The sequence below is a fragment of the Myotis yumanensis genome, unplaced genomic scaffold (genome assembly GCF_028538775.1).
Source record: "Myotis yumanensis isolate MYYU_CA2020_CCGP unplaced genomic scaffold, mMyoYum1.0.hap1 SCAF_2, whole genome shotgun sequence".
Lineage (NCBI taxonomy): Eukaryota > Metazoa > Chordata > Mammalia > Chiroptera > Vespertilionidae > Myotis > Myotis yumanensis.
Window position 1 is genome coordinate 210,887,524 of NW_027223753.1, and position 23,158 is coordinate 210,910,681.

The window sequence follows — 23,158 nt, forward strand, 5'->3', positions numbered from 1 at the left end:
GGAGCACATCCACAGCAGTGATGAAGAGAAACAGTAAAAAAATTTAAAAGAAAGATAACAATTCCTGACCTTTACTTGTGGTAAATAATAAAAAACATAAAGTACATATGTACATATGTCAAAATGACAGAACTTTTTTTTAAATAAATAAATGGGAGATGGCGACGTAACCATGAAACAACGTACGTCGAGTCTGACGTAACCCGAGGATTGTCTGTATTAGGGTGCAAGATGGGCGGACCTTTTTATTTTCCTATGTCCTTCAACATGGTTTTTAATGTTGTTTAAGATACTGATAACACTGATCATGAAAATGGAGTCAGCTTGAAAGGAGCTGATCCGTGGCTTGGAAAACACATAATAGCAAGAAAAGGAGCTTTTTCTAAGTGCCCAAGCTACCTGCATTCACTCCTCTCAACAGCCACCTGAAGTAAATACTATCCTTATGCCCTTTAAAGATGGAAAACCAGGCACATAAAGGGAGGAATAACCGAAGATCACGCAGCTGGAAGTGTCAGTGTTGGGATCAAATGTAGGCCAACTGATTCCAGAAGCTAAATTTGGTTCCCAACAAAAATATGTCTTGATTCTGGGGAAACAGACACCAACATGGCTGCCCTGTGAGGGAATGTCATGATGACACCTCAGAGGGTTGCAGTTTGAGACTGAATCATGACGTGAGCAACTGCTAACACAGGGCTCCTAGTGCCCAAGGCCCAGGCTAAAATTGCACCCTAACCAGCATCAGCTAAGGCAAAAAGTCTACATTCAGTTGCAAGAAGGGCTCAAGCTGTAGGACCCACATCCTTGTGCGAGCCTCTCCGGCCACTGTGGCATCGCCACGCACGGGCAGCTCTGAAATGGACACGGCTCACATCCACACGGAGAGTGATTTCCAGGCAGCAACTTACTGTCTCCAGATTTCCCTCAGGCGTAACAGCATCTCCATTTGGTAAGGGATGACTGGATACAAGGGTGGAATCAGGAGTTGCTGTTTCCATGTTAGAATGAACTGTCTTCTCCCTTTATCGGTTCAGCTTAAAACCAAGCAGATCAGGATGAACACAGTCAGAAGCTGGGTACATTCAATCATGGAGCCAAGCCCACCACTCTACTGACTGAAAAAGAAATGACAGCAGGAGCCGGAGGAAGCAGATGTCCGATGATGACAAAGGCTGCATCCCAGCTCAGTGCTCTACAGAATATGCTTCTAGACCCCAAAAGATTTTTTTAAACTAGATATTTCCTGTCATCATTTTAGGTTGAACATCAAAGGTTTTTTTCACCACGCCTGGCTGGTGTGGCTCACTGGTTGAGTGTTGACCTATGCACCAGAGGTCATAGGTTTGATTCCCAGTCAGGGCACATGGGCACATACCAGGGTTTGGGCTCAATCCCCAGCAGGGGGCGTGCAGGAGGCAGCCAATCAATGATTCTCATCATTGATGGTTCTCTCTCTCTCTCTCCCTCTCCTTTACTCCTCTCTCTAAAATTTAATAAAAACATATTAAAATTTTTTTTCTCACCATAAATTTAGATAGTGGCAAAGAATGAAATTTATGATGTATTTTTTAAGTTTGCATTTAAAAATAAAATTATCGTAGAATTCATTCTAAAAAAATTAGAACTCATTCTAATGCAGCTGAAGGAATCTAATTATGGTAATTTGATACCCAAACCTATCATTTAAAAAAATATTAACTCCAAGTCATTTATTCTTGATCCCTGATTTCATATTTTCATTCCATTTCTTCCACATAAGTGTATCTCAATGTTATTCATTTTATTTTTGAAAGTATTTAACTGACCACTTTATACTTGCCTGCACACAATAAATATATATGCATATATTTGAAATTCATTTGAAAAATTTTCTGAGACCACAAGTCTCCAAACACTAAATTTTTTATACAACCAATAATCTTGGATAAAAGTAAATAAAAATATCCTCCTTTGGATTAAAATAAATGTTATAAAAAATATAAAGCACCTACTTACGTCCAATATAACTTCCTTTTCCTTGACGATGTGAAGTTGACGAGTTGGACAGAAAGGCAAAGCTGTTCTCCTACACCGCCTTCAAGTCATGGAAAACACACAAATTAGACCAAAACCCTGCACATAAGTGAGAGAACTCATCTAGGTCCTTTCCCATAGCTGCCCATGGTGCAAACACAGAGGGGACAGAGGGACCCACTTTGAGGCCAATTCGTGGTTCCCGGAATCCTTCTTGTAAATCCTGAATGTTTTAATTCTGAGACGGATGGATAAGGCACAGAACCTTGCTGTAAATTTACTGCCTGAATTACAATTTTTTCTGATCCTCTCTATGCTGCTTCTCTGATCTCCCAAGAGCTATGCAGTCTTTCTCAATATCGGTACAGTTAAAAGGCGAGATTAAAAAACACACACACAGAAGGGAGCCTGGGATGAATTCCTTTTACGGAAAAGTGGGAGAAAGGTGACCAGGAAAGGCGATCAATTTTAGAGTACTACGGGCTTTTGCAATCTGTTAGTGCACCCCTTAACCCCATGCCTTTGGAAAGACTTCTGTGCTCAGGAGGATCTCAGGAATTGTATTTATAAATACATTCCCTTCATGTGTTTTTGTTGGTTTTTCTTGTCATGGTTCTCTCTGGCTATGTATGTCTTGTCTGGGTGCCGAGGTCCTCTACGGACAATTGTTCAGTTCAGGGACCACAACTGCATTTATTTGGAGCGTTAGAGATGCCAGAAGGTAATACAATTAAAAAAAAAAAATTCGCCCTAGCTGGTTTGGCTCAGTGGATAGTGTCAGCGTCCCGGGTTCGATTCCAGCAAGGGCACATGCGGGCTCGATCCCCAATAGGGGGCGTGCAGGAGGCAGCTGATCAGTAAGGTCTCCCTCATCATTGATGTTTCTCTCTCTCCCTCTCCCTTCCTCTCTGAAATCAATAAAAACATGTATTAAAAAAAATTCCCAATCAGTGAAAGAGCCCCAGCCATTGGGGGTCAGAGTGACTTCCTGCCTCCTACGCATTTCCCTGCCTATAATGTGGTGGTGCTTTTCTGGTTTCCCTTCCCTTGAGGCTGTTGTTTCCTCTGAGGACCGGACAGCCTTGAACTCCAGAGACACCCCTGAGTCAAGTCCGCTGGGCGAGGCGTGTCTCACTGCCAGCCATGGCGACGCAGCGCAAAATGCCAGGACGAGAAACGGAAACTATGCTGTGCAAAGTTTTTGCAGAAAAGCCGCCGGTTGGCGGGGCTGTTTGGGTGGGTCTCCCGGGAGCCTCGGCAGCCTGAAGGCGACCCCAGTGTGCTCTGGCCCCGCGAACAACGTCATTCCCATCAGGGCTGTTCTTCTCAGCAGCCCCGCAGCGCCCACACCCCGGAGCGCCCGTGCCGCCCGCCGCCCAGACGCCCCGCCCCGAGCCCGGCTGGCGGGAGGCCGCGCACCCGCACCGGGCAGCGCTCAGCGCTCCACTCACCTGCCTCCTCGCCGCGATGTGCGCGCGGCCCGAAGGCTCCTCCGCTTTATGAAGCCGGTGCTCCGCCCCTCGCTCCCCCCCCCACCCCCCCACCCCCCCCACCCTCCCACCCCCCCCACCCCCCCACCCCCGCCTCCTCCGTTCCCCCGGGTCTCGCGGAGAAATGAAACTCCAGGCGCTGCAAGAGCCGGCGAGCCCGAGAGCCCAGAAACGAAACCGATGCGCCTCCTCTGCGTCCAGCCTCCCAGGCTCTCCGAGTGCGTCAACGCCGGCTGGGCCCAGAAACCTGAGGGTTTTTTGTTGGTTTGTTTTAAGTAAGTTTGTATTGATTTTTCATTATTTTTAGAGGGGAAGGGAGGAGGGGGAGAGAGAAACAAGGATGGTTTGCCTCCCGCACGCATGCACGCACGCACCCACACTGGGGATGGAACCCTCAACTTGGGTATGTGCCCTGACTGGGAGTCCAACCGGCGACCTTTGGGTGCACGGGAGGATGCTCAGCCCATGGAGCAGCAGGGGCCAGGGCACCTCCTGAGTTTCCTGAGGCAGCGCAGAGGTTTCTGGGGCGCTGTTTGAGAACTGCTGCTCTAAAAGCCTTGAGTCATAGATAGATAGATGATAGATAAATAGATAGATAGATAGATAGATAGATAGATAGGCCTTGAGTCCTGCAAAGCTGAACTAGCCTTGAACCTAGAGCAGTGGTTCTCAACCTTAGCTGCACATTAGAATCACCTGGGAATCTTTTTAAAATCCTGGTTTCTGGGCCTCATCCTCCGGAAATTCTGTTTCTTTGTTACTAATGTTGTGGCCCCACCCCATAACAAAGAAACAGAATTTCCGGAGGATGAGGCCCAGAAATCAGGATTTTAAAAAGATTCCCAGGTGATTCTAATGTGCAACCAAGGTTGAGAACCACTGCCCTAGAGGGTCCCTTCAGCCCTGGTCTCGGAACAGAGGCTCTGACAATAATTGGGGTCTTCCTGCTGGAGGGTCTCGGGGATCCTTCCAGCATCAGCAGGGCTTCTTAAGCATTTTCAGGGCAGTGCCGGCTTCCCCATCGCCCCTACCCCTGCAGACCCACATCAGCTTCCTCCTCCCCCACTTCTCCGGGTCCACCTCAAGCCTCCCTGGCAGTCTGATTTCTCTGGGGCAGAAATGGGTGGAAAGTGGGGACTGAGGTCAAGCCAACCCAAGAGTGTCTGCGTCCCCCGTTCCCGCCCCCCCCCCCCCCCCCCAACACACACACACACCATCCCCTGGGACTCTGGGAGTGAGGAGAAACATTCTGTTTGCAAAGGGCATCCTCTACCTCCATTCTCCTTAGCTCAGCTCAGAGTCCTGGACAACAAGACACACACCCCCACACATGTATATACCCAAATACTCCTGTGACTAGGAGGGGTCGCCCCCACCTCATTCAAAGGCACAAAACCAGGCCTAGCTCCAAGTGTTGGGGTCAGGAAAAGCCTGGATGGAACCACATTCAATATGGCCACCCTAGAGAGACCGGGAACAGGCCACAGTGCAGCCTGAGGCCTGCCTTGCTCCGCAGGGGTCATTGCTGGTCTGGGCAGTGCCACCCAGGGCTGCTTGTTGGGAGAGCACTTGCTCTCCCAGTAATTAACAAGAAACCTTTGTGGGACCACTCACCTGCGGGGCTGAAAAAAGCAATACATTTCCTCCCACCTTTTATGTTCTAGTTTGGCTAAGTCGGATTAACAAGAGAAAAATCGAATCCTAATACATGGGCATGCTGAATTCACATAAGCATGAAAATGCCAGGCAGCCAGGCAAAATTGGGTAATATATGACATTTTGGAAAAAAGGGAAAAGGGGTGGAATGGCGTCTTAGATCTCAGAAGTGAAAATGGGGGATTCACGGGTAGTTGAGGGAGAGCAGGACACGTATGGCCGACAAATTCTTCCTGGGAAACCCAGAAACAATGGGACACAGAGTGCCTGGCTAATTCACACCAGACGAAGGTGAACAGAACATCCTAAGATTTCCTTCCGGGAGGTGGCCTTCCAGCTGAATCTATTGGGTAGGAAGGGGGAATGTCAAAGGTTCTTTCTGAGCTTTTTGTTTTTTAATAGCCAGCGTACAAGCAATATCCCAAAAGGCAGCAGCACCAGGGTGGCAACGCATTGGCCCCCTTCATCCCTTCACTCGCTTCCTAGTGACAAAGAAGAGTGACAGCATTTCCTGGCGGGCTGTGAGTAGGAGGCCCCGGGGCTGCTGATGGGGTGAAAGTGCTGCTGAAATGCAAGGTTAGGCGGGAGCAAGGCAGACGTGGACTGAGGCTTCACTTTGACGAATGACATTGCGTCTTCAGTCTTCAAACTGCAGGAGGCTCTCCCCAATGCCTCCCGTTAGGGCAGCGGTTCTCAACCTGGGGGTCGCGACCCCTTTGGGGGTCGAACGACCCTTTCACAGGGGTCGCCTAAGACCATCGGAAAACACATATACAATTACATATTGTTTTTGTGATTAATCACTATGCTTTAACGGTGTTCAATTTGTAACAATGAAAGTACATCCTGCATATCAGATATTTACATGACGATTCATAACAGTAGCAAAACTACAGTTATGAAGTAGCAACGAAAATAATTCTATGGTTGGGGGTCACCACAACATGAGGAACTGTATGAAAGGGTCGCGGCATTAGGAAGGTTGAGAACCGCTGCGTTAGGGGATGAGTTCAGAAGGAGCCACAGCCAGCCCAGAGTCAGGGCTAGGAGAAGGCGAGTGAGGTGCCCGAGGTACCACATTTAAGAAGCCACTCACTCTCAGTAGGTGCAAACGCCTCCTAAAATCTGGTGCCTCAGGCCCTCACCAGAGCCTCCCCAGGCCTTTGGCACCTCATTGTTTGTGACGTGCCCATTACATGGTGGTGCCTCAAGAGCCAGGGGGTGAGTGGGGTGTGATTCAATAACAATACAGGAATAGGTGTCTGCCAATGATGGTTGGTGCCCATTCAATGCCACCAGGAAGTTCCCGGTTCATGTGGTGAAGAAGGAAACTTGATTCCCTGCAAGCTGAACAGCGGTGCAACGGCTCCCCGTGGTTACAGCCCACGTGTGAAGCAGCACTGCTGTGGGACAGCAGGCCTGTGAGGAGGCCTGGGGTGACATGGCCCCGGCGCTAGGCCCCTCTCTAGCCAGACAGCTCTGCCCTGCTCTGCTCCTCAGCCTGCACACTGGCCCCTTTGCAGAACGCAGCCGCTCTCCGCCCTTCTCCACGGGAGCCCATGCTCCCTCCCCATCCCCAACCCAGGAAGCAAGGCCACAGCACACAGCCTTGGCCTCTGTGACTCTGTGAGCGTCCATCCAGCCACCAGGCTGTGGCACTTGGAATCCAGTGTAGTTCCTGGCATAGGGATTGCGTAAATGTTCTAGAATGAGTGAATGAATGAATGAATGAATGGGAGGACTGCCTCTGGTCCTGCAGAAGGAGTTTCCCTAAGCCTCTTGGTTTCCTTCGTAGTGTCCTCCGGGCCCCTAATCCACCCTCTGGCGTTTCCTAATGATCTCAGATTCGGTTTCAGTTTCCCCTCTCTTCCTTGGATTCCCAAATCCTGGCGCTGGGAAGGAGGCGGGGCGGGGGGGGCGGGGTTGGTGCCTGGAAGGGGTGGTGTGGGAGGGGGCGAGGCCTGGAGGAGGGGCGGGGCCGGGGGACGTGGTCTGCTCCCGCTGTGGCTCAGGCTTCTGGAGGAGCCTGGACCAGGTTCTGCGGGTGGTGCCGCGCGGAGAGGGGATGCGGACTGCGGGGCAGCCCTTAAGCGCCGGGAGTAACGCGCCCACGTCGGAGGCCTCCGGCTACCGGCAGAGCAGCGCGCCCCGCCCAGAGCCCCCTCTGTCCTGCCAGGAGCACCAGTCCAGGGTCAGTTGTCATTTGCCCCGTTTCGTTTTCTCCTCCGTGTTTGCGACCTAACCCAGAGCTTCTCAAACCAGCAGTATTGGCTTCAGGATCTGCCCCCCCCCCCCCCCGCGCCCCCCAACATAGAATCAGTCCTCAATTTAAGGGGATCCTCGGGTGTTTCGTTTGCAATTCAAGTGCGAGAAGGCTGGCGCCTGCAAGGCTGCTGCTATTCATCTGGTCCAGTTGCAGACCCGGCTTTGCAGCCAGGAGACAGGGCCAGCTGCTCCTCTGGCATTCACCTGGGCTTCGCAGGGGTTTCTGTTTATTGATCTTCACAGTCCTTTTCACGCGTCCATGCGGGCCTGTTCTCCCTGTTACCCGCCAGCCATCGCGCCTTGCTCCAAAACAGATTCCTACGGTGTCTGCTGTGTGCCCTGCACCATCGTAGGAGCCCACTTCTTTTGCATTGAAGAGCCATGGCCGCACCTGCCAGTCATCACAATCACTTGGTCAGCTTTAAGAAAAATTAAATAAAATTCATTTACAAAATGCCATCCGGGTAATTCTATAGGCCTTTCATTTGGGCTGCAGCTTTGTGGCCAAGTCCCAGTCCGTGGCCTGATGATAAGGAACTGATGTCTGCCCCCCAGCCATGAGGGCCTGAGGCCCCTCAATAGCCCGGTGAGTGAGGCTGGAGGCCGAGGAGGCCATTTGTGGCTGCTGAAACAAATGACCACAAACTCAGAGGCTTAAAACAGGTGAAATTTATTCTCCTGAGGTTCTGGAGGCCAGAAGGCCAAGATCGGTTTCTCTGGGCTCAAGACCTGGTGTTGACAGGGCTGCACCCCCTCTGGGGCTCTATGCCTTTTCCGGCTTCTGGAGCTGCTTTTCCTGCATCTCTTGGCTTGTGGCCTCTTTTTCCGCCTTCACAGCCAGCAGCTTAGCATCTTCACATCTCCCTCTCTGTTCCATCTTCATGTTGACTTCTCCTCTGTGGCTAGAGTTCCCTCTGCCTCTCTCTTATGAGAACATGTGCTTCCATGGAGGACCCGACCCATCTGGATAATTCAGGATCATCTCCCCAGGTCAGGATTTTTAACTTGATCAGATCTGCAAAGACTGGCTCTCCATCTAAGGTGACATTCACAGGTTCCAGGGAAAAGGACTTGGCTGTAAGTTACCGCCCCCCCCCCTCACCCCACCCCATCAGATAAGAAATTCCAGGGGCAAGGTTCAGGATCTGAAGGAGGGGCCGAGCACAAATGAAGATGCTAGACAAGAAACATGAATTTAGAAGGCTTTGGGGGGCCAGGTGGAACTTCTTTTCTGAAAAGGCACACTGAGACCTGGCCTAGTCCGCTTTTTATTCAGTTTTAGATACACAGCTTGCCCTCAGTAAAGCACGGCAAACAAGTAGCAGGCAGGCAGTCTCAAAGGTCAGTAAAGATCAGTGAAATCCAGTAAACATTTACTTGGAGGCTATCAGGTCAGGAAATTGCCTCGAGCCACCGCTATCTCAACACAAACAATGGATGCTTACTGTCAGCCCCGCTAACCGCTCAAGGTGCATCCTCCATGCACGCTCATGACAGCATTGGCAAGCAGTGGCTTCCCACAGGACACGGTAGGAAATTCAAACTTGTTTATCCCATATGTTGGATACTCTGACTATCCCATCATGGATACTCTGTGGTTGTATTGCTACACCATTGATTAAAGAAAACACACCTTCCCCCCAAACCCCCACCCCAAAAGAGCAACTCCCAGCCCTGTGGGGAATCTCAGGGTGGCCTAATGAGGGGAGTGGATCATGTGCATAGGCAGACTGCCAGATATTGATCCAAGCAGATATTCCTGCAGGAGCAGGTCTGCCGTGTCCCGGGCAGAGGTGAGAGGAAGGTCCCACAGGGTAAGGTCAGCGGTGAGAGCCTGAATATACACACGGACAATGGCCAAACCATATATAAAAACAGGACTCCGAGCCTGCAGCAACCTGCCCAGGAAACCAACCCATTATCTGCAGTAACCAGCCCAGGGAGCCAACTGCTGTAAGTCAGACATGTGGGAAGTCAGACTGCTATCTCTAGTAACCAGTTCAGAAGCCAAATGCTAACCCCCGTAAAAACTGGCCCAAAGTATACAGGACTTGATTCATAACGGATAGCTTCTCTAATTTTTGTCCCCACTTTCAACTTAGGACCAACCAGAGAAAGGTAAATATGCACCCTAACCAATCACACAGGGCACACGTGATGGGGGCTGACTCCTTGCTAGTCAGCTGTGAATAAATAACTTCGCTTGTTCACATCCGCGTGGTCTTCCTTTATTTCCGCACTTGTTAGGTACAAAGCCCCAGTTCCACAGTAACATTGGAGGAGGAATCAGCTGTGTGTGGCGGGGCGGGGTGGGGGTTAGGGGGGGGTGGGTGGGGGTGGGGGGGGTAGCGAGCAAGCCTAAGATAAGAAGGAAGAACAGGAAACACATCTGTGTTAGAGGGACAGGTGTGGCAATAGGCAAATCCCAGTCCCTCTTTCTCCCTGGCTAGCTGGACCACATTTCCCAGCTTGCCTTGCAGTTAGGTGTGGCCACAGGCCCAAGTTCTGCCCATAGAATATGGAAGTAATGTACCCAGCTCCCAGGCCTGGCTCCTGGAAACCTCCCTTGCAATTCTCTGCTCTCTTGCCTGATACAGAGAGTCTGGTGGAGGCTCCAAGGCCCCCACGATGGTGGGGCCACTAGATGGGGGGAGGCTGGGGGCCTGAGGGCCTGAGTGGCTCAGGACCCTGCCAACCCACCTTACACTGCATGATGCGAGTGGGGAACATGCTGTGTTATGCTGTGGAGATCTTTTTATTTATTTTATTTTTTAGTTAACTCATTAATTATTTTTAGGAAAGGAGAGGGAGAGAAACATCATGCTGATGAGAATCATTGATTGGAAGCCTCCTGCACGCCCCCTACTTGGGGTGGAGCCCACAATCCAGGCATGTGCCCTGACCCGGAATTGAACTGTGACCTCCTGGTTCATAGGTTGATGCTCAACCACCGAGTCACGCTGACCAGGCAAGCTACAGAGATCTTAAAGTGTTCCTTGCAGCACTTAGCTTGTGTGTGTGTGTGTGTGTGTGTGTGTGTGTGTGTGTATACATGTTATGCCCAGATTTCAAGATTCCCAAGAAACCACATCAGGGAGCCAGCCAATCCGATGCAAAAGCATAAGAATCTGTATTTCAAGCTAGCTTGAGCTCTCCATCCACCAGACTCACCGACACATCGGCTAGCCAAGTGACCAAGAGACCGAACCCCGCCTAGAGACGGGTTTTAAAGGGGGGAGTTGGAGTAAGGGGAGGAGAAAGGACTGTGCTCTGCCGATTGGCCAGGCGCAAGTCGATGTCTTGTTCCTGGATGTGGCTAGCAGAGTCTTAGACTTCCGGGAAGAACCTTCTTGCCAAGCACGTGGCCAAGGTCGTAGCCCTTACCCTGGGGCAAGGTGGAGGGTGTAGCCCTCGCCCTTTCATACATATGTGTGAACCATATTGGACATTTAGGGAAAGATTGAATATACAATTTATGGAACAAATATTAAGCTCCACACTTTATTTTCTCAGACTGTTTTCACAACAGTATTTATAATCTGAGGAGATTTGATTCTTCTCTTCAGCTCTGCCACTGACTCTCTGTACTGACTAACTCATACAATAAGGGGGAGAAGCCAAATTTTTTTTAAAAGCAAAGAATACCTAAACTAATGTGTTATCTTTTAAATTCTCTTCATCTTTAGCTTCAATTTGACAAAAGTTCTTTAAAACCAGAATAGCTTTACAAGACAAGAATCCCCACTTTTGGCACTTTCATTCCACATAGTGTTGAAAGTTCTAGCCTGAGCATTTAAGCAAGGTAAAGAGATAAAATTCAGATGATATGAATTTGTAGGTAGAAAGCCATAAAGATTCCACACACACACACACACACACACACACACACACAAAAACACCAAAAAACTGTTTTAACTAATAAATGAATTTAACAAAGTGGCAAGGTACAAATTGGACACATAAAAATCAGTTGAATTTTTGTAAACTAATAATGAATACTTAGAAAAGAAAATTAAGAAAACAGTTATATTTACAATACCATCGAAAGGAATAAAAAACGTAGGAACTAACTTAACCAAGGAAGTGAAAGACTTGTACAATGAAAACTACAAAACATTGCTTTAAGGAATTAAAATAGATATAAATGAGTGGAAAGACATCCTGTGTTTGTAGAATGGAAGACTTAATATTTTTAAAATGCAAATACTACCCAAAGTGATCTGCGGATTTAATGCAATGCCTATGAAATCCCAATGACATTTTCTGTAGAGATAAAAAATAACCCATCCTAAAATTCATAAGGGACTACAAATAATCAAAATAATGCTGAGAACGACGAACAAAGCTGAAAGGCTCACACTCCTTCATTTCAAAACATACTGCAAAGCTACAGTTATCAAAGCTGTGGTGCTGGCATACAGACAGACATATAGACCTATGGAATGGAACAGAGAGCCCAGAAATAAGCCTTTGTACATATGGTCAGATTCTTTTTGACAAGGTGCCAGGACAGGGAGGGAAAGGACAGTTTTTTTCAACCACTGGGGCTGGGCAAACTGAACATTCACATGCACAAGAATGAAACTGGACTGTTATCTACAACAATTGGCTCAAAAAGTATCAGAGAACTAAACATAAGAGCAGGCAGAAGAGCTTCAGTAGTGAGGGCTGCTCTGTAAACATAGAAAAAAAAGAAAAAAGGAGGTCTTTGCTGGAGGGAAGAATTGCTGGCATTTCTTAACACAAGCACCTGGGACAGGAAGTTTGTAGAAATGGTTTCATTTAACCCTCCTAAAATTCCTATGAGGTGGGGATCGCTTAACTGGAAGAAGAAATTAAATAGCCACAGTCCTCCAACCTAGAGATGACCACTGGTGTGAAGCTCTATAACTTTTCTTTAAAAATTTTTTATTATTAAATTTCCCTTTAAGATTTAACATGTAACAGATGTAATCCCAATAAATTCAATAAAAAACTAAAAAAAAATAGCACGTAGCAACGGGAGCTTGTCTAACTAGGGAAACAATATGATTAATAATAGTATCGTTCAGCTCCTTCTCTCCCAGGGGGAGCGGGAAATGTGATCACAGCAGGCGGCATGACCCAATTCATCTGAAAGTGACCAGCTAAGGGACATCATCCCCAATAAGCAAAGTCTGATTCCAGCCATGGCCTCAGGTAATCTCCATCCTTCCTTTGTGCAATGAGATAGCATTTATTGAGTGGCTACTATGTGCCAGGTGCCATGCAAGATTCTGGAAATACGGAAGAAGAATATAATACTGAGTTTTCCTCTGGGGGTGGGGGGTCTCCTAATGTGATGGGTGGGGAGAGACAAATGAACAAGGAATGACAGCAGTAGTTAAGAAAGTTGTAACTGGAAGCAATGGGGTCAGGGACTGGAGAGACATCTGTTCGCGCAGGTGCAGGTGAAGCTCTAAGCAAGTGTAGGCTTCAGATCTAAACTCTGGGGCAGTTCAGCGAAGATGGACACACAGCAACGGGAAAGGCGGGCCCCGAACCAGAAGCCACTCCCTGCGCCACATCCCCTTCCAATGAACGCACAGAAGATAAAACTCCCAAGTATTATTGCTCTCCCATCTATCTGCTCCTTTAAGAGGAGAATTTATAGAGAGCGCGCCGCGCCTGGGTGAGCCGGTAAATCTTCTCCTTAAGGAATTTCCTCTTGAGGGCGGTCTCGTTCTGCTCCTGAAGCAGCCAGGAATACTGATCCTTTTCCTGGAGTATCTGCATCATGGCTTTCTGCAAGTAATCGCCGTTCTCTTGGAGCATAAAATACTGAATTATGAATGGGATCTGGTTGGCGAGCCGCTTGCTGGTCTCCTGGAAGAGGGGATAGGAAGGGTCAGCTGGAGGGGTCTGGCCCCAAGGCCTGTGGTTGCAGAGAGAAGCCTCGGGGTTCAGGATGCACGTATGGTCGCCTTGCTAAGTCCTGGTGGTCCCGTCCACCCCACTCCAGTGTTCAGTATCAAACCACGAGGAGCTTCTGTCTGGGAGGCCCAGTTTTCCCACCTAGGCATTCCCTCGGCACTAAGAACCCACGGGGTAGACCAGCAAACCCCAAGCACCTCCTGGGCATCCCAGCCTTCCCAGGAGCCCCTCCCCCGGCCCCGCTCCACCTCTCGGCAGAGACCTCCTGGCCCGTTCTGGGGACAGATCAGGACCTGCCTCAGTCCTCGCCTCGCGCCCTCTCTCCACAGGCATGGCCAGCTTGCCTGGCAGCTGGACTCCACATCTGGGTAACTCAACTTTTTATTCTGATTATGAAAAGGCTTCAGTAGTTGGGTTTCTTTGCAGTTTACCTTCCATTCTGTGTGCCCTCGTACTTTAGGCCGGTGAGTTCAACCTTTCTCATCGCATGGCACACATAAACTAATTACTAAAATTCTGCAGCACACCAAAAAATACATTCTATTTCCTGCCGATCTGACCAAAAAATAGGTATAATTCTGATTCATTCACACAGGACAGCTATGTTGTGTTGGCTGTTGTCATTTTTTTTTTTAATTGACAATCTAAGGGAAAAGAGGTCAGTGCTCCTGACTTAAATAGTCAGGTATTGCATGTTTTAAAAATTCTTGTGCCACACCGGGCCAGCATGGCTCAGTGGTTGAGCATTGACCTATGAACCAGGAGGTCACAGTTTGATTCCTGGTCAGGGCACATGCCCGAGTTGTGGGCTCGATCCCCAGTGCAGGAGGCACTGGTCAATGATTCTCTCTCATCACTGATGTATATATATATACTAGAGGCCCGGTGCACAAAAATTTGTGCACTGGGGGGGGGGGGGGGGGGGGGGGGGGCGGGTCCCCCAGCCCGGCCTGTGCCCTCTCGCAGTCTGGGACCCCTCGGGAGATAACGACCTGCTGGCTTAGGCCTGCTCCCGGGTGGCAAAGGGCAGGCCCAATCCCTAAGTGCAGCCCCTGGTCAGGCTCAGCAGGGCCGATTGGGGAGTTGGGGCACCACTCTGTCATGCACAGAGCAGGGCGGATCGGGAGGTTGCGATGCCACCCTCAGTCACGCTCAGGGTAGGGCCGATTGGGGGGTTGGGGCACCGCCCCCTGTCACACTCAAGGTAGGGTCGATGGGGAGGTTGTGGCGCCACCCCGTCATGCACAGAGCAGGGCCGATCAGGGGGTTGAGGAGCTCCCCCCTGTCACTCACACAGTAGGGCCAATAGGGGAGCTGGAGCACCGCCCCCTGTCACACACAGAGCAGGGCGGATCAGGGGGTTGGGGCACTGCACCCTGTCACACTCAGGGCAGGGCCAATGGGGAGGTTATGGCTCTACCCTGTCACACACAGAGCAAGGCCCGTGGAGGGGGTTTGGGGCGCCACCCTCTATCACCCACAGAGCAGGGCCGATCAGGGGGTTGGGGCGCCGCCACTGTCACACTCGGGGCAGGGCTGATGGAGAGGTTATGGCTCTGCCCTGTCACACACAGAGCAGGGCCTGTTGGGGCGGGTGGGCGGGGGGGGGGGGGGTTGTGGCCCCGCCCCCTGTCACACACAGAGCCGCAGGGCAATCAGGGGGTTTGGGTGCTGCCCCCTGTCACACTAATCGGTGCCAGGAGGCCTTGCAGCTCTGCTGATCCCAGTGCTGAGAGGCATATTACCCTTTTACTATACAGGATAGAGGCCTGGGGGCCAGCTGGTTTGCCCTGAAGGGTGTCCTGGATCAGGGTGGGGGTCCCCACTGGGGTGCCTGGCCAGCCTGGATGAGGGGATGATGGCTGTTTGCAGTTGGTCACACACCCTTCAGGGTGGGGGTCCCCACTGGGGTGCCTGGCCAGTCTGGGTGAGGGGCTGAGGGCTGCTTTCAGGCTGGTGGTTGTTGACTGAAGCTCCCAACCGCTCCTTTTTTTTCTCTTTTTTTAAAATTTTATTCTGGGCCAGCTTTAGCTCTGGCTCTAGCTCTGAGGCTTCTGCTGCTGAGCATTCTATAATCGAAACAACGTATAACTCCAGCTCTGAGATCCCGGTCATTTGTTTAGCTTCTATATTTGTTACAAAGTTTCAAACCGGCTCAGAGGCCAGCAAGGCAGGCGGGGAACGTTGGAGTCCGCAGTCACTGAAGCAAGCAAGCCTCATGTTCGCTTCCAGATGCCTGACTGCCGGCCACCATCTTGGCTGACAGTTAATTTGCATATACTCACTGATTAGCCAATGAAAAGGGTAGCGGTCGTACACTAATTACCATGTTTCTCTTTTATTAGTGTAGAATTTCAGAGAGGATGGAAGAGGGAGAGAGAGAGAGCAACATCAATGATGAGAGAGAATCATTGATTGGCTGCCTCCTGCATGCCCCCCACTGGGGATCGAGCCTGCAACATGGGCATGTGCCCCTGACCGAAATCGAACCCGGGACGCTTCAGTTCACAGGCCGATGCTCTATCCACTGAGCCAACCTGGCTAGGGCCTCACTGATGTTTCTATCTCTCCCTCTCCCTTCCTCTCTCTGAAATCAATAAAAATACATTTTAAAATATTTTTGTGGCACACCAGTTGAAAATTGCTGCTTTAGTCCACGAGTGGGGTTGGGGGCAGGGGGCGAGCGGTTAGAAACCTGAAGCTGATTGGGCCCCATAATCTCGGGAAAGGAATCTCATTCCTGTTTTGTGAACCTGGTGGGTATCAAGCACGTCAGGAGCTGAACGCCTTCTAAACATCAAGGAGAGCTAAGCATGACCAGCAAGACGAGTTGTATTTTGCTGTCCTCTGAGAAACGCATGTCCTGCGCAGCATAGACCACAAAGAACTTCGGGGTTGGAGTTACTTTTGAGTACATCCTGTGCCACATGAAGAACCTGATTTGGGGCAAATTTACTAGAAGTGTCTGATAGGGTTCCCGTAAGACAATAGAGAATAGATGAGTCGTTTATCAGAGCAGAAAGGGCCCCTCCCTTCTTCGCCCAGGTAAGCACCTCGCAATCAGCGTGCCCCCCACGGGCCACATGCACCCACACTCACCAAGAAGTACGCGTTCAGGTGCATCCCGATCTCAGTGATGGAGGAAACAGAAGACGAGTTATTGGAAGCAGACAGTTTCAGGGAAGGAGCCTGTGACATGCTTCCGTCTGTGTTAAAAGCCTGCTCCCGAATTCTTTGCAGAATCTCACTGTAAATCTGGTCTTGACAGTAAACGAGCTGCTCCATCCTGAACTGCAGGTGGATCATATTCGCTGCTGTCTCTGCCTGCTTTGTTTTGATGTCTTCAATCTTGTTCTGGTTGGAGAAGAAAGAGAAGCACGTCACTGCTGTTTGGGTCCCCCCTCCTTGTTTAAACAACTCAGGAAGTGCTGTGATGTTGAACACAGAATTAGAAATGATTTAAGGTTATTCGGTGATTGAGCGTTGACCCAAGAACCAGGAGCTCATGGTTCGATTCCCTGTCGCCCAGGTTGGAACTCGATCCCCAGTAGCAAGTGTGCGGGAGGCAGCTGATCAATGATTCTCTCTCATCATTGGTGTTTCTATCGCTCTCTCCCTCTCCCTTCTTCTCTCTGAATCAATAAAAACATATTTAAAAAAAATAATTTAAGGTCAAAGGAGGCCTGATGCTTTAAATGGTGACTTTCCGAAGGTCCCTCCTCCATCTTTTGCTGCTGTCCTCACTGATCTGGGTGTGTTCCTCCCCCGCTTGCCCAAGCCAGTCCCACCTATCGCCACCCACTCTTTCTCTGCGCCAGGACCTTCATTTTCTCACATCACCCCTTTCTGCTTCCTTGACTGTGGCTCAGTTTACACTTTCATGTCCATCACTCTTGTATCTCTAGTTGGCTTGAGTCCAAGCTTTCAAGGATGACCCCAGTGCCGATGAGCACAGTGGGGTAAGAGCTTGATATCTTTGTTTGCCAGAAACCCTGTGACTCCTGCCTCACCCACACAGTGAAAGGCATTCTGGGAAAGGGATGGATGACAGCGGAGAAAAGTCACTTCTTGGCTTTTGAGTTTGAGACTGTTGTGCACTGAAGGCAGAGGTGGACCTTAGAGAGGGGGGAGAGAGAGAGAGAGAGAGAGCAGGTGGGTTTCACAGGGACTTTGTTTTTCTTTCTATGAAGTGTATTTGGCAAACAAGAATATATGCTCTATACCCCACTGCAGATTTGGGGCCTGAACATGGAAATGGCCCGTGTATCACTTCCAAGAGGCATGACATGGGAGGTGACAAGGCCCCTGGCTCTGACGAGGCTCCGGAGGAGCAGGAACAATGGCGGAGGGTGTGTCTGGGATGGTGGCTGGGACAGCCCTGCACGGCACAGACAGCTACGGTGAGACTTCTGAGCTCTCAGAAGATGGCGCCAGGGGGTGAATCCCTGGTGGGCGCTGGAGGTCCCTGGGCCCCAGGGTGGCCTGAGGGTGCAGCAGAGCTCCGGTGCCCAGGCCGGCCTGGAAGAGCTTAGGAGAACCAGCCCTGCACTTGGGAGCACAGGGGACCCGGGGCCAAGCGCCAAGGCCTGGGAAGCAGGGCGCACATCCAGGAAGCTGCCGGTAGGGAGACGTGACTGCTAAGGACCAGGCATGTCAAGGCCCTGCGGTGAGGCGCCCGGGGCTCAGACAGCCCCTGGGGAAGTTGGAGGGCTCAGAAGTGAGATTTAATTTTCATCGACTGGGTGAAGAGGGGAAAGAGAAATTAAGTTGTATCTCGGGAGAAAGACAGAATCCTTGCCTTGCCCACCTGAATGAGAGTGAGGAATGAGATTCTGGCCACAGCCGAGGCCGAGGCAGGGGCAGAGTTTTATCTAGAGCCACTCTCTTCCCTGTACTGTGACTGGGATTCAGGCAGAGTGGCTAAGTTGCTAAGTGGAAACCCACCCAGTGGTGGCAATATTTTAAGTCAAACTAATACAAATGTTGGACAAGGACTAGTAGACAATGCTGTCATTCAGGAAAAAGGCCCCAAATACCCGCCAGTCACTAGGGACAGTCATACATTCTGCTACACCCTGCCAGGCCTCAGGGGACCGAGAGAACAAAGTCAGTGCTATTTCACTTCTCCCAGAAAGGGCCCCCCAGCTCCCGGGCAGAAGCAAAACAGCGCTGCTGCTCGCATCGCCCACCGAGCATGCCCACAATGCTGTCCCCAGCCTCGCACGTCTAACTGGCAGTACACACCCGCCTTCTTTCGAAGGCTAGACCCTAATAAATCCGCACAGGTGCCCAGCAGATGAACTGGGGGTACTCACCCGGGCTGTTTGGTTAAGGTTGGAAAATTCGCCAAAATGTGTTTTGGCCGTGTCAATGAACGTTTGCCGGACGGTTTCTGACCAAAGGAAAAACCAAACATCAGTGAAGTGCAAGCAGGAATCAAATGGCGGAGAAATCATGGCACGTGCCCCTATTCAGATCTACAGGCTGTGAGAAGGAAGGGATGGTACCTAGTCCCGGGGAGACACAAAATCCATGGTCACCACCCCCCTGAGCAGGGGCCCTCAATTTCCTGTCCTTTCGTGGCGTGCGTGATCCTCCCGGGTGCACACCCAACTCTTCCTCACACAGCTGCGTGGAGGGGTGGGTCTGACTAGGTGAAGCCCACTGCACTGGTGCCCTGCTCCCCGAAACGGGCAAAGGAGATCTGCAGGCTGTGACTGATCATTCCATCCCCGTCTCTCTCTCCCTGAAGGCGCGGAGACCGTGGGCGGTGCTGGGGCGGTCCTCACCCACAGCCTTCTGCAGCATGCTCAGGGCGGGCTCCACCAGCTGCTGGATGTACTGCTGCACGATGGTCTCGAACGTCTTGTAGTTGACAAACCCAAGAAGCTCTTTGCCCCGGTACTGGTTTTCATATTTTGAGACTTCTTCGTGGATAATATTTTTAACTGCAATGTGAAACAAACCACGGGCATTTTAAAGATAAAAGGATTTTTAAAAGGCTTGCTCATCTACTGTACGTACCCTAAGGCAATGCTTCTAAATGGAGTCCTTTTCATAATGAAAAAAAAAAAAAATACAAGGTCTGACAGTGACTTTTCAGGAACAAAATCTGACTCTAAAAACAATGTATTTCAACTGAGAGTCATCACCCTGAGAGAGAAGCTCAGTGTGTATAGTTGATAGAAAGGAAGCGGATGAGTCAATGAAAATAAAAAGTTAGATGTTGTTTCACTTACAAGTCTCTCAAAAATTCAGCTAAACTAGGGTTGGAGGAGTTCTACCGTGGAAATGAGTAGTGCTGTTTTTTGTTTTTATTTTTTTTGAAAGAGGCAGACATTTTAAAAAAATATTTTTATTGCTTTCAGAGAGGAAGGGAGAGGGAGATAGGAACATCAATGATGAGAGAGAATCATTGATGGCTGCCTCCTGCATGCCACCCACTGGGGATAGAGCCCACATCCCGGGCATGTGCCCTGACCAGGAATTGAACCATGACCTCCTGGTTCATAGGTCAACACTCAACCACTGAGCCACGCCGGCTAGGCAATAGTGCTGTTTTTATCAAGTGCCAAAATGGACAAAGATGCAATACAAACACACACACACACACACACACACACACACACACGCAGCCTACTTCCATCATGGCTGCAGCAGAATGGAAGTTGGAAGCATGTCAGACAGAGCCAGGAGACTCTTATCAAAGCCTTCAATCCTGGTTTCAGCTTAGGGGTTACTGGCAGGGAGAAATGGGGAACGTGGGATTGTCTAGCCTCACAACAAAGATGAGAGAGAAGAAAGTCCGGGATGTGGAGCTGCTTTCTGCGGAGTGGGTGAGGGCAGGCTCCCGCGGCGGTCATGCGTGACCGCACCCCGCAGGCCAGGGTCTCGGTGTGGGCAGTCAGCTCCCCACACTTTCTGTGCCGGGAGTAGCTCCTGGCCGGGGTAAATAAGACACTGCTGGTGGGGCAGCCCTGTCCCAAGACTCACCTTTTTGGGAATTGGCTGCAAGTACGAGGACCCAGTTTTTAAACTCCTCCCTGAGTTTGTTGTATAAGCGGGTCTCTTTTTCCTTCACGACTTCTTCTCCATCTACTAACCTTTCAATGTTCCGATTAAACACTTTAATTTTCTGAAAAAGAGGTAACGTCATTCAGCTGTGCTGTGGTTGAGAAGCCGGGCCGGGGCACAGGGTGGCATGGGGGCTGGCAGTACCTCACCCACCCACCTCTCCCCTCCCAGGTGACACTGGAGGGAGGACAGGGCTCCCTCGGGACCCAGGCAGGGAGGCACAGAGGCCACCTGGAGAGGCGCTGGGCCACCGGGAAGGCTGGGCCACCGCAGGGAGCGGCCAGATTCTGGGCCCGAGTGTCACGTGGAGCCCCCCAAGTCCTCACCTCGACCAGAAAGAACATTTTGTCGGCGTCGGTGTTGGGGATGTGCTCCCCGCACTGGCGAAGCTCCTCCGTGGCGCTCAGGTGGCTCTCCCTGATCTGATTTTCTAGCATCGGGAGTGATTTCTGGACAAAATAATAGCAAACAGTGAAACGCTGCAGCTTGACGTGAGCTGGCAGGTCTCCTGGGCACAGGAGCAGAATCCCGCTGGGAGGCCAAGGCGGGAGTGTCTGTCCCTGTGTGAGGTGCTGAGGCGAAGGCCCGCTAAGGGCCCGAGGAGGCTCTGCAGGCAGCCAGGGCGCAGCCCACGGCCTGCGGAATCCGTGGTTCTGTTGTCCAGTGAGGAACACTGGTTTTTGTTTGGTTTAGGTAAGTGTCTTGTATCTCCAGATCAATTACACCTGAACACAGCGTCAGCTTTCTCTAGTAAAACGTTGCCGTGGTGAGCATTTGAAGGTCATAAACTGAGAAACGGCACTTTGCTGGAAGATATGTCATGGGGGTTGGTGTCAGGCTGGGTACAGTCCTAACCAATCACGATGCAGATGATGAGAACCAGGCGAGGAGAACAGGGGCCCTAGAGCGCACCATGAGGGCTGCTTTGGCCCACGCACTGTGTCTCAGTGACGCCCTCGGTGCAGGAAAGCCAGGCAGCTTCGTTGCCTTTTCCAGGACAGGAACCTGAGGCCCAGAGAGGCCAATAGCTTGAGGTCATGCTGAGCTAGTAAGTGGCAGAGTTCCAGTCTGCACCCTGCTCACCACCCCCAAAGCGCATGCAGGCAGACACTGCAGGCAAAGACGCCTGAGTGAGCCGCGCCCCAATTCTACTTCGGTGCCTGAGGTCGCTGCAGCCAGCCCGGCAGGAGGCGTTCACTGGAACTTAGAGGCAGTTTGTCAAGGCTACACAAAATGGCGATAAAGGTGGGGGACACCAAGAAGTTAATAAGGTCTCATGGGCTCTTTAAAACAAAACAAACAAATATATATATATATATATATATATATATATATATATATATATATATTTCAAATTATAATTACCATAATTGAATCTTGATATACATTTAAAAATTAATTTAAAGTATTACAAATTTTAAATTCAAATTCTAACAAAAATTTAAATGCTGAGAAATGTATCAGCAAAATGCAACATCTTTTTGCAAAAACATGTGTTTGTTTGCTTTTTTAATTAGACAGGGTAATATCTTTTGGTGCCTCCTTCTGCAAACTGAGGGGATTCCACTAGAATCAGTCCTTCTCAAAGTGTGTTCCCTAGATCATCTGGGAACTTACAAGTGGAAATTCGGGGGCCCCAACCTAGACCTGCTAACTCAGAAACTCTGGGTCTGGGGCCCAGCGATATGAGCTTTAACCAGATTTCAAGGTGATTCTTGTGTGCACTACAATTTCAGGTCCACTGCCTCCTTCTCATCAAATATGTCTTTTTTTTTCTTAGTTGATTTTTTAGAGGGAGAGGAAGGAGAAAGAGGGAGAGAGAGAGAAACATTGATGTGAGAAACGATCAGTTGCTTCTTGTACACACTCTGACTGGGGATCGAACCCAAAACCTTTTGGTGTATGGGATGACTCGCCAACAAACTGAGCCACCCAGCCAGGGCCCACCAAATATGTCTTGAGTGTGTGTTTTCTGGCTTAAAAGTATTCATTGTCTTGGTCTGACTCGCGGTTGAGCAGTTTAGCATGGACGAAACCCAGGCCCGGGGGTCATCTCTGCTCTGAGGTTAACCCTCAGTCCTGCCCGTGGTTCAGCCTCATGTACGAAGGTTCAGGCAAGCTCCATGACTACGTCTCAAGAAGCACTAAGCCACGCTTGTACCATCTTGAACAACATCATGAAAAGTTTGTCTGCAGTTGCCCATTTTTGAGAATCCATGGAAACCAAACACGTATTCCTTACAAGTTTGAGGCTGGGAAAATGTTTCATATACTGTGAAGTGTTGAGAGACCATTGAAAAAAGAAAAATCTGCTACCTTGGCGCTCATTGCTTTTGACCGCGCTGAGCTGGGACTGCGGGTTTTCTTTCTGCTTCCCCCATGCTGACCGATTCCCCTTTTTATTTCCAGGTTATGCCCTGTTCCTGCCCTGTTTCAGACACTCTCCTGGGAGCCTCTGGCCGGGAGCCATTGGGTTTATTTGGTTTTCAGAATGTGCTTGTTTGCTTATTTGGAGAGTTCAATGCAGTGTCTTAGCCCTTTTGTGACCGAGAGAGTGACTTACGCAGGCTGCGATTTTTATAACTTGCAGCCAACCCTTACTCACATTGATGTGCCAGATGAGCTCGGTGGTGAGTCTTTCCGCCAGACGGGGCACCGTGGCCTTGCCTTCCTCCAGGAGGACTCTGAAACAAGACAGCGCACGTGAGTTCGGGAAGGGCCACGCGGTCCTTTTCCCAGTCCTGGGCTTTGTGGGTGGGTGGCTG

The 23,158-nt window shown here is 50.2% G+C and overlaps 2 protein-coding genes across 8 annotated transcripts in view; both read right to left on the reverse strand.

The window, feature by feature from the left end:
* The window catches only part of MX1 (MX dynamin like GTPase 1), a 28,574-nt gene extending 25,061 nt beyond the window's left edge, over positions 1-3,513 (reverse strand). The window contains exons 1-3 of one of the 2 annotated variants that reach the window (XM_070407164.1): positions 3,468-3,513; positions 1,999-2,077; positions 912-1,037 (exon numbers count right to left, since the gene is read on the reverse strand). In XM_070407164.1, coding sequence (XP_070263265.1) covers positions 912-1,001 — 90 coding nt within the window. In that variant the 5' untranslated portion in view covers positions 1,002-1,037; positions 1,999-2,077; positions 3,468-3,513. Of the gene's footprint in view, positions 1-911; positions 1,038-1,994; positions 2,078-3,467 lie in introns of both variants that reach the window. The other variant, XM_070407165.1, reaches the window with a different exon arrangement.
* A 7,823-nt stretch (positions 3,514-11,336) lies between these two features.
* MX2 (MX dynamin like GTPase 2) overlaps positions 11,337-23,158 on the reverse strand; it is a 35,890-nt gene continuing 24,068 nt past the window's right edge. For all 6 annotated transcript variants that reach the window (XM_070407168.1, XM_070407171.1, XM_070407166.1 and 3 more), the window contains 7 exons: positions 22,999-23,077; positions 20,720-20,842; positions 20,313-20,454; positions 19,109-19,267; positions 18,635-18,711; positions 16,419-16,673; positions 11,337-13,271 (listed from right to left, as the gene is read on the reverse strand). In XM_070407168.1, coding sequence (XP_070263269.1) covers positions 13,041-13,271; positions 16,419-16,673; positions 18,635-18,711; positions 19,109-19,267; positions 20,313-20,454; positions 20,720-20,842; positions 22,999-23,077 — 1,066 coding nt within the window. In that variant the 3' untranslated portion in view covers positions 11,337-13,040. The remainder of the gene's footprint in view (positions 13,272-16,418; positions 16,674-18,634; positions 18,712-19,108; positions 19,268-20,312; positions 20,455-20,719; positions 20,843-22,998; positions 23,078-23,158) is intronic.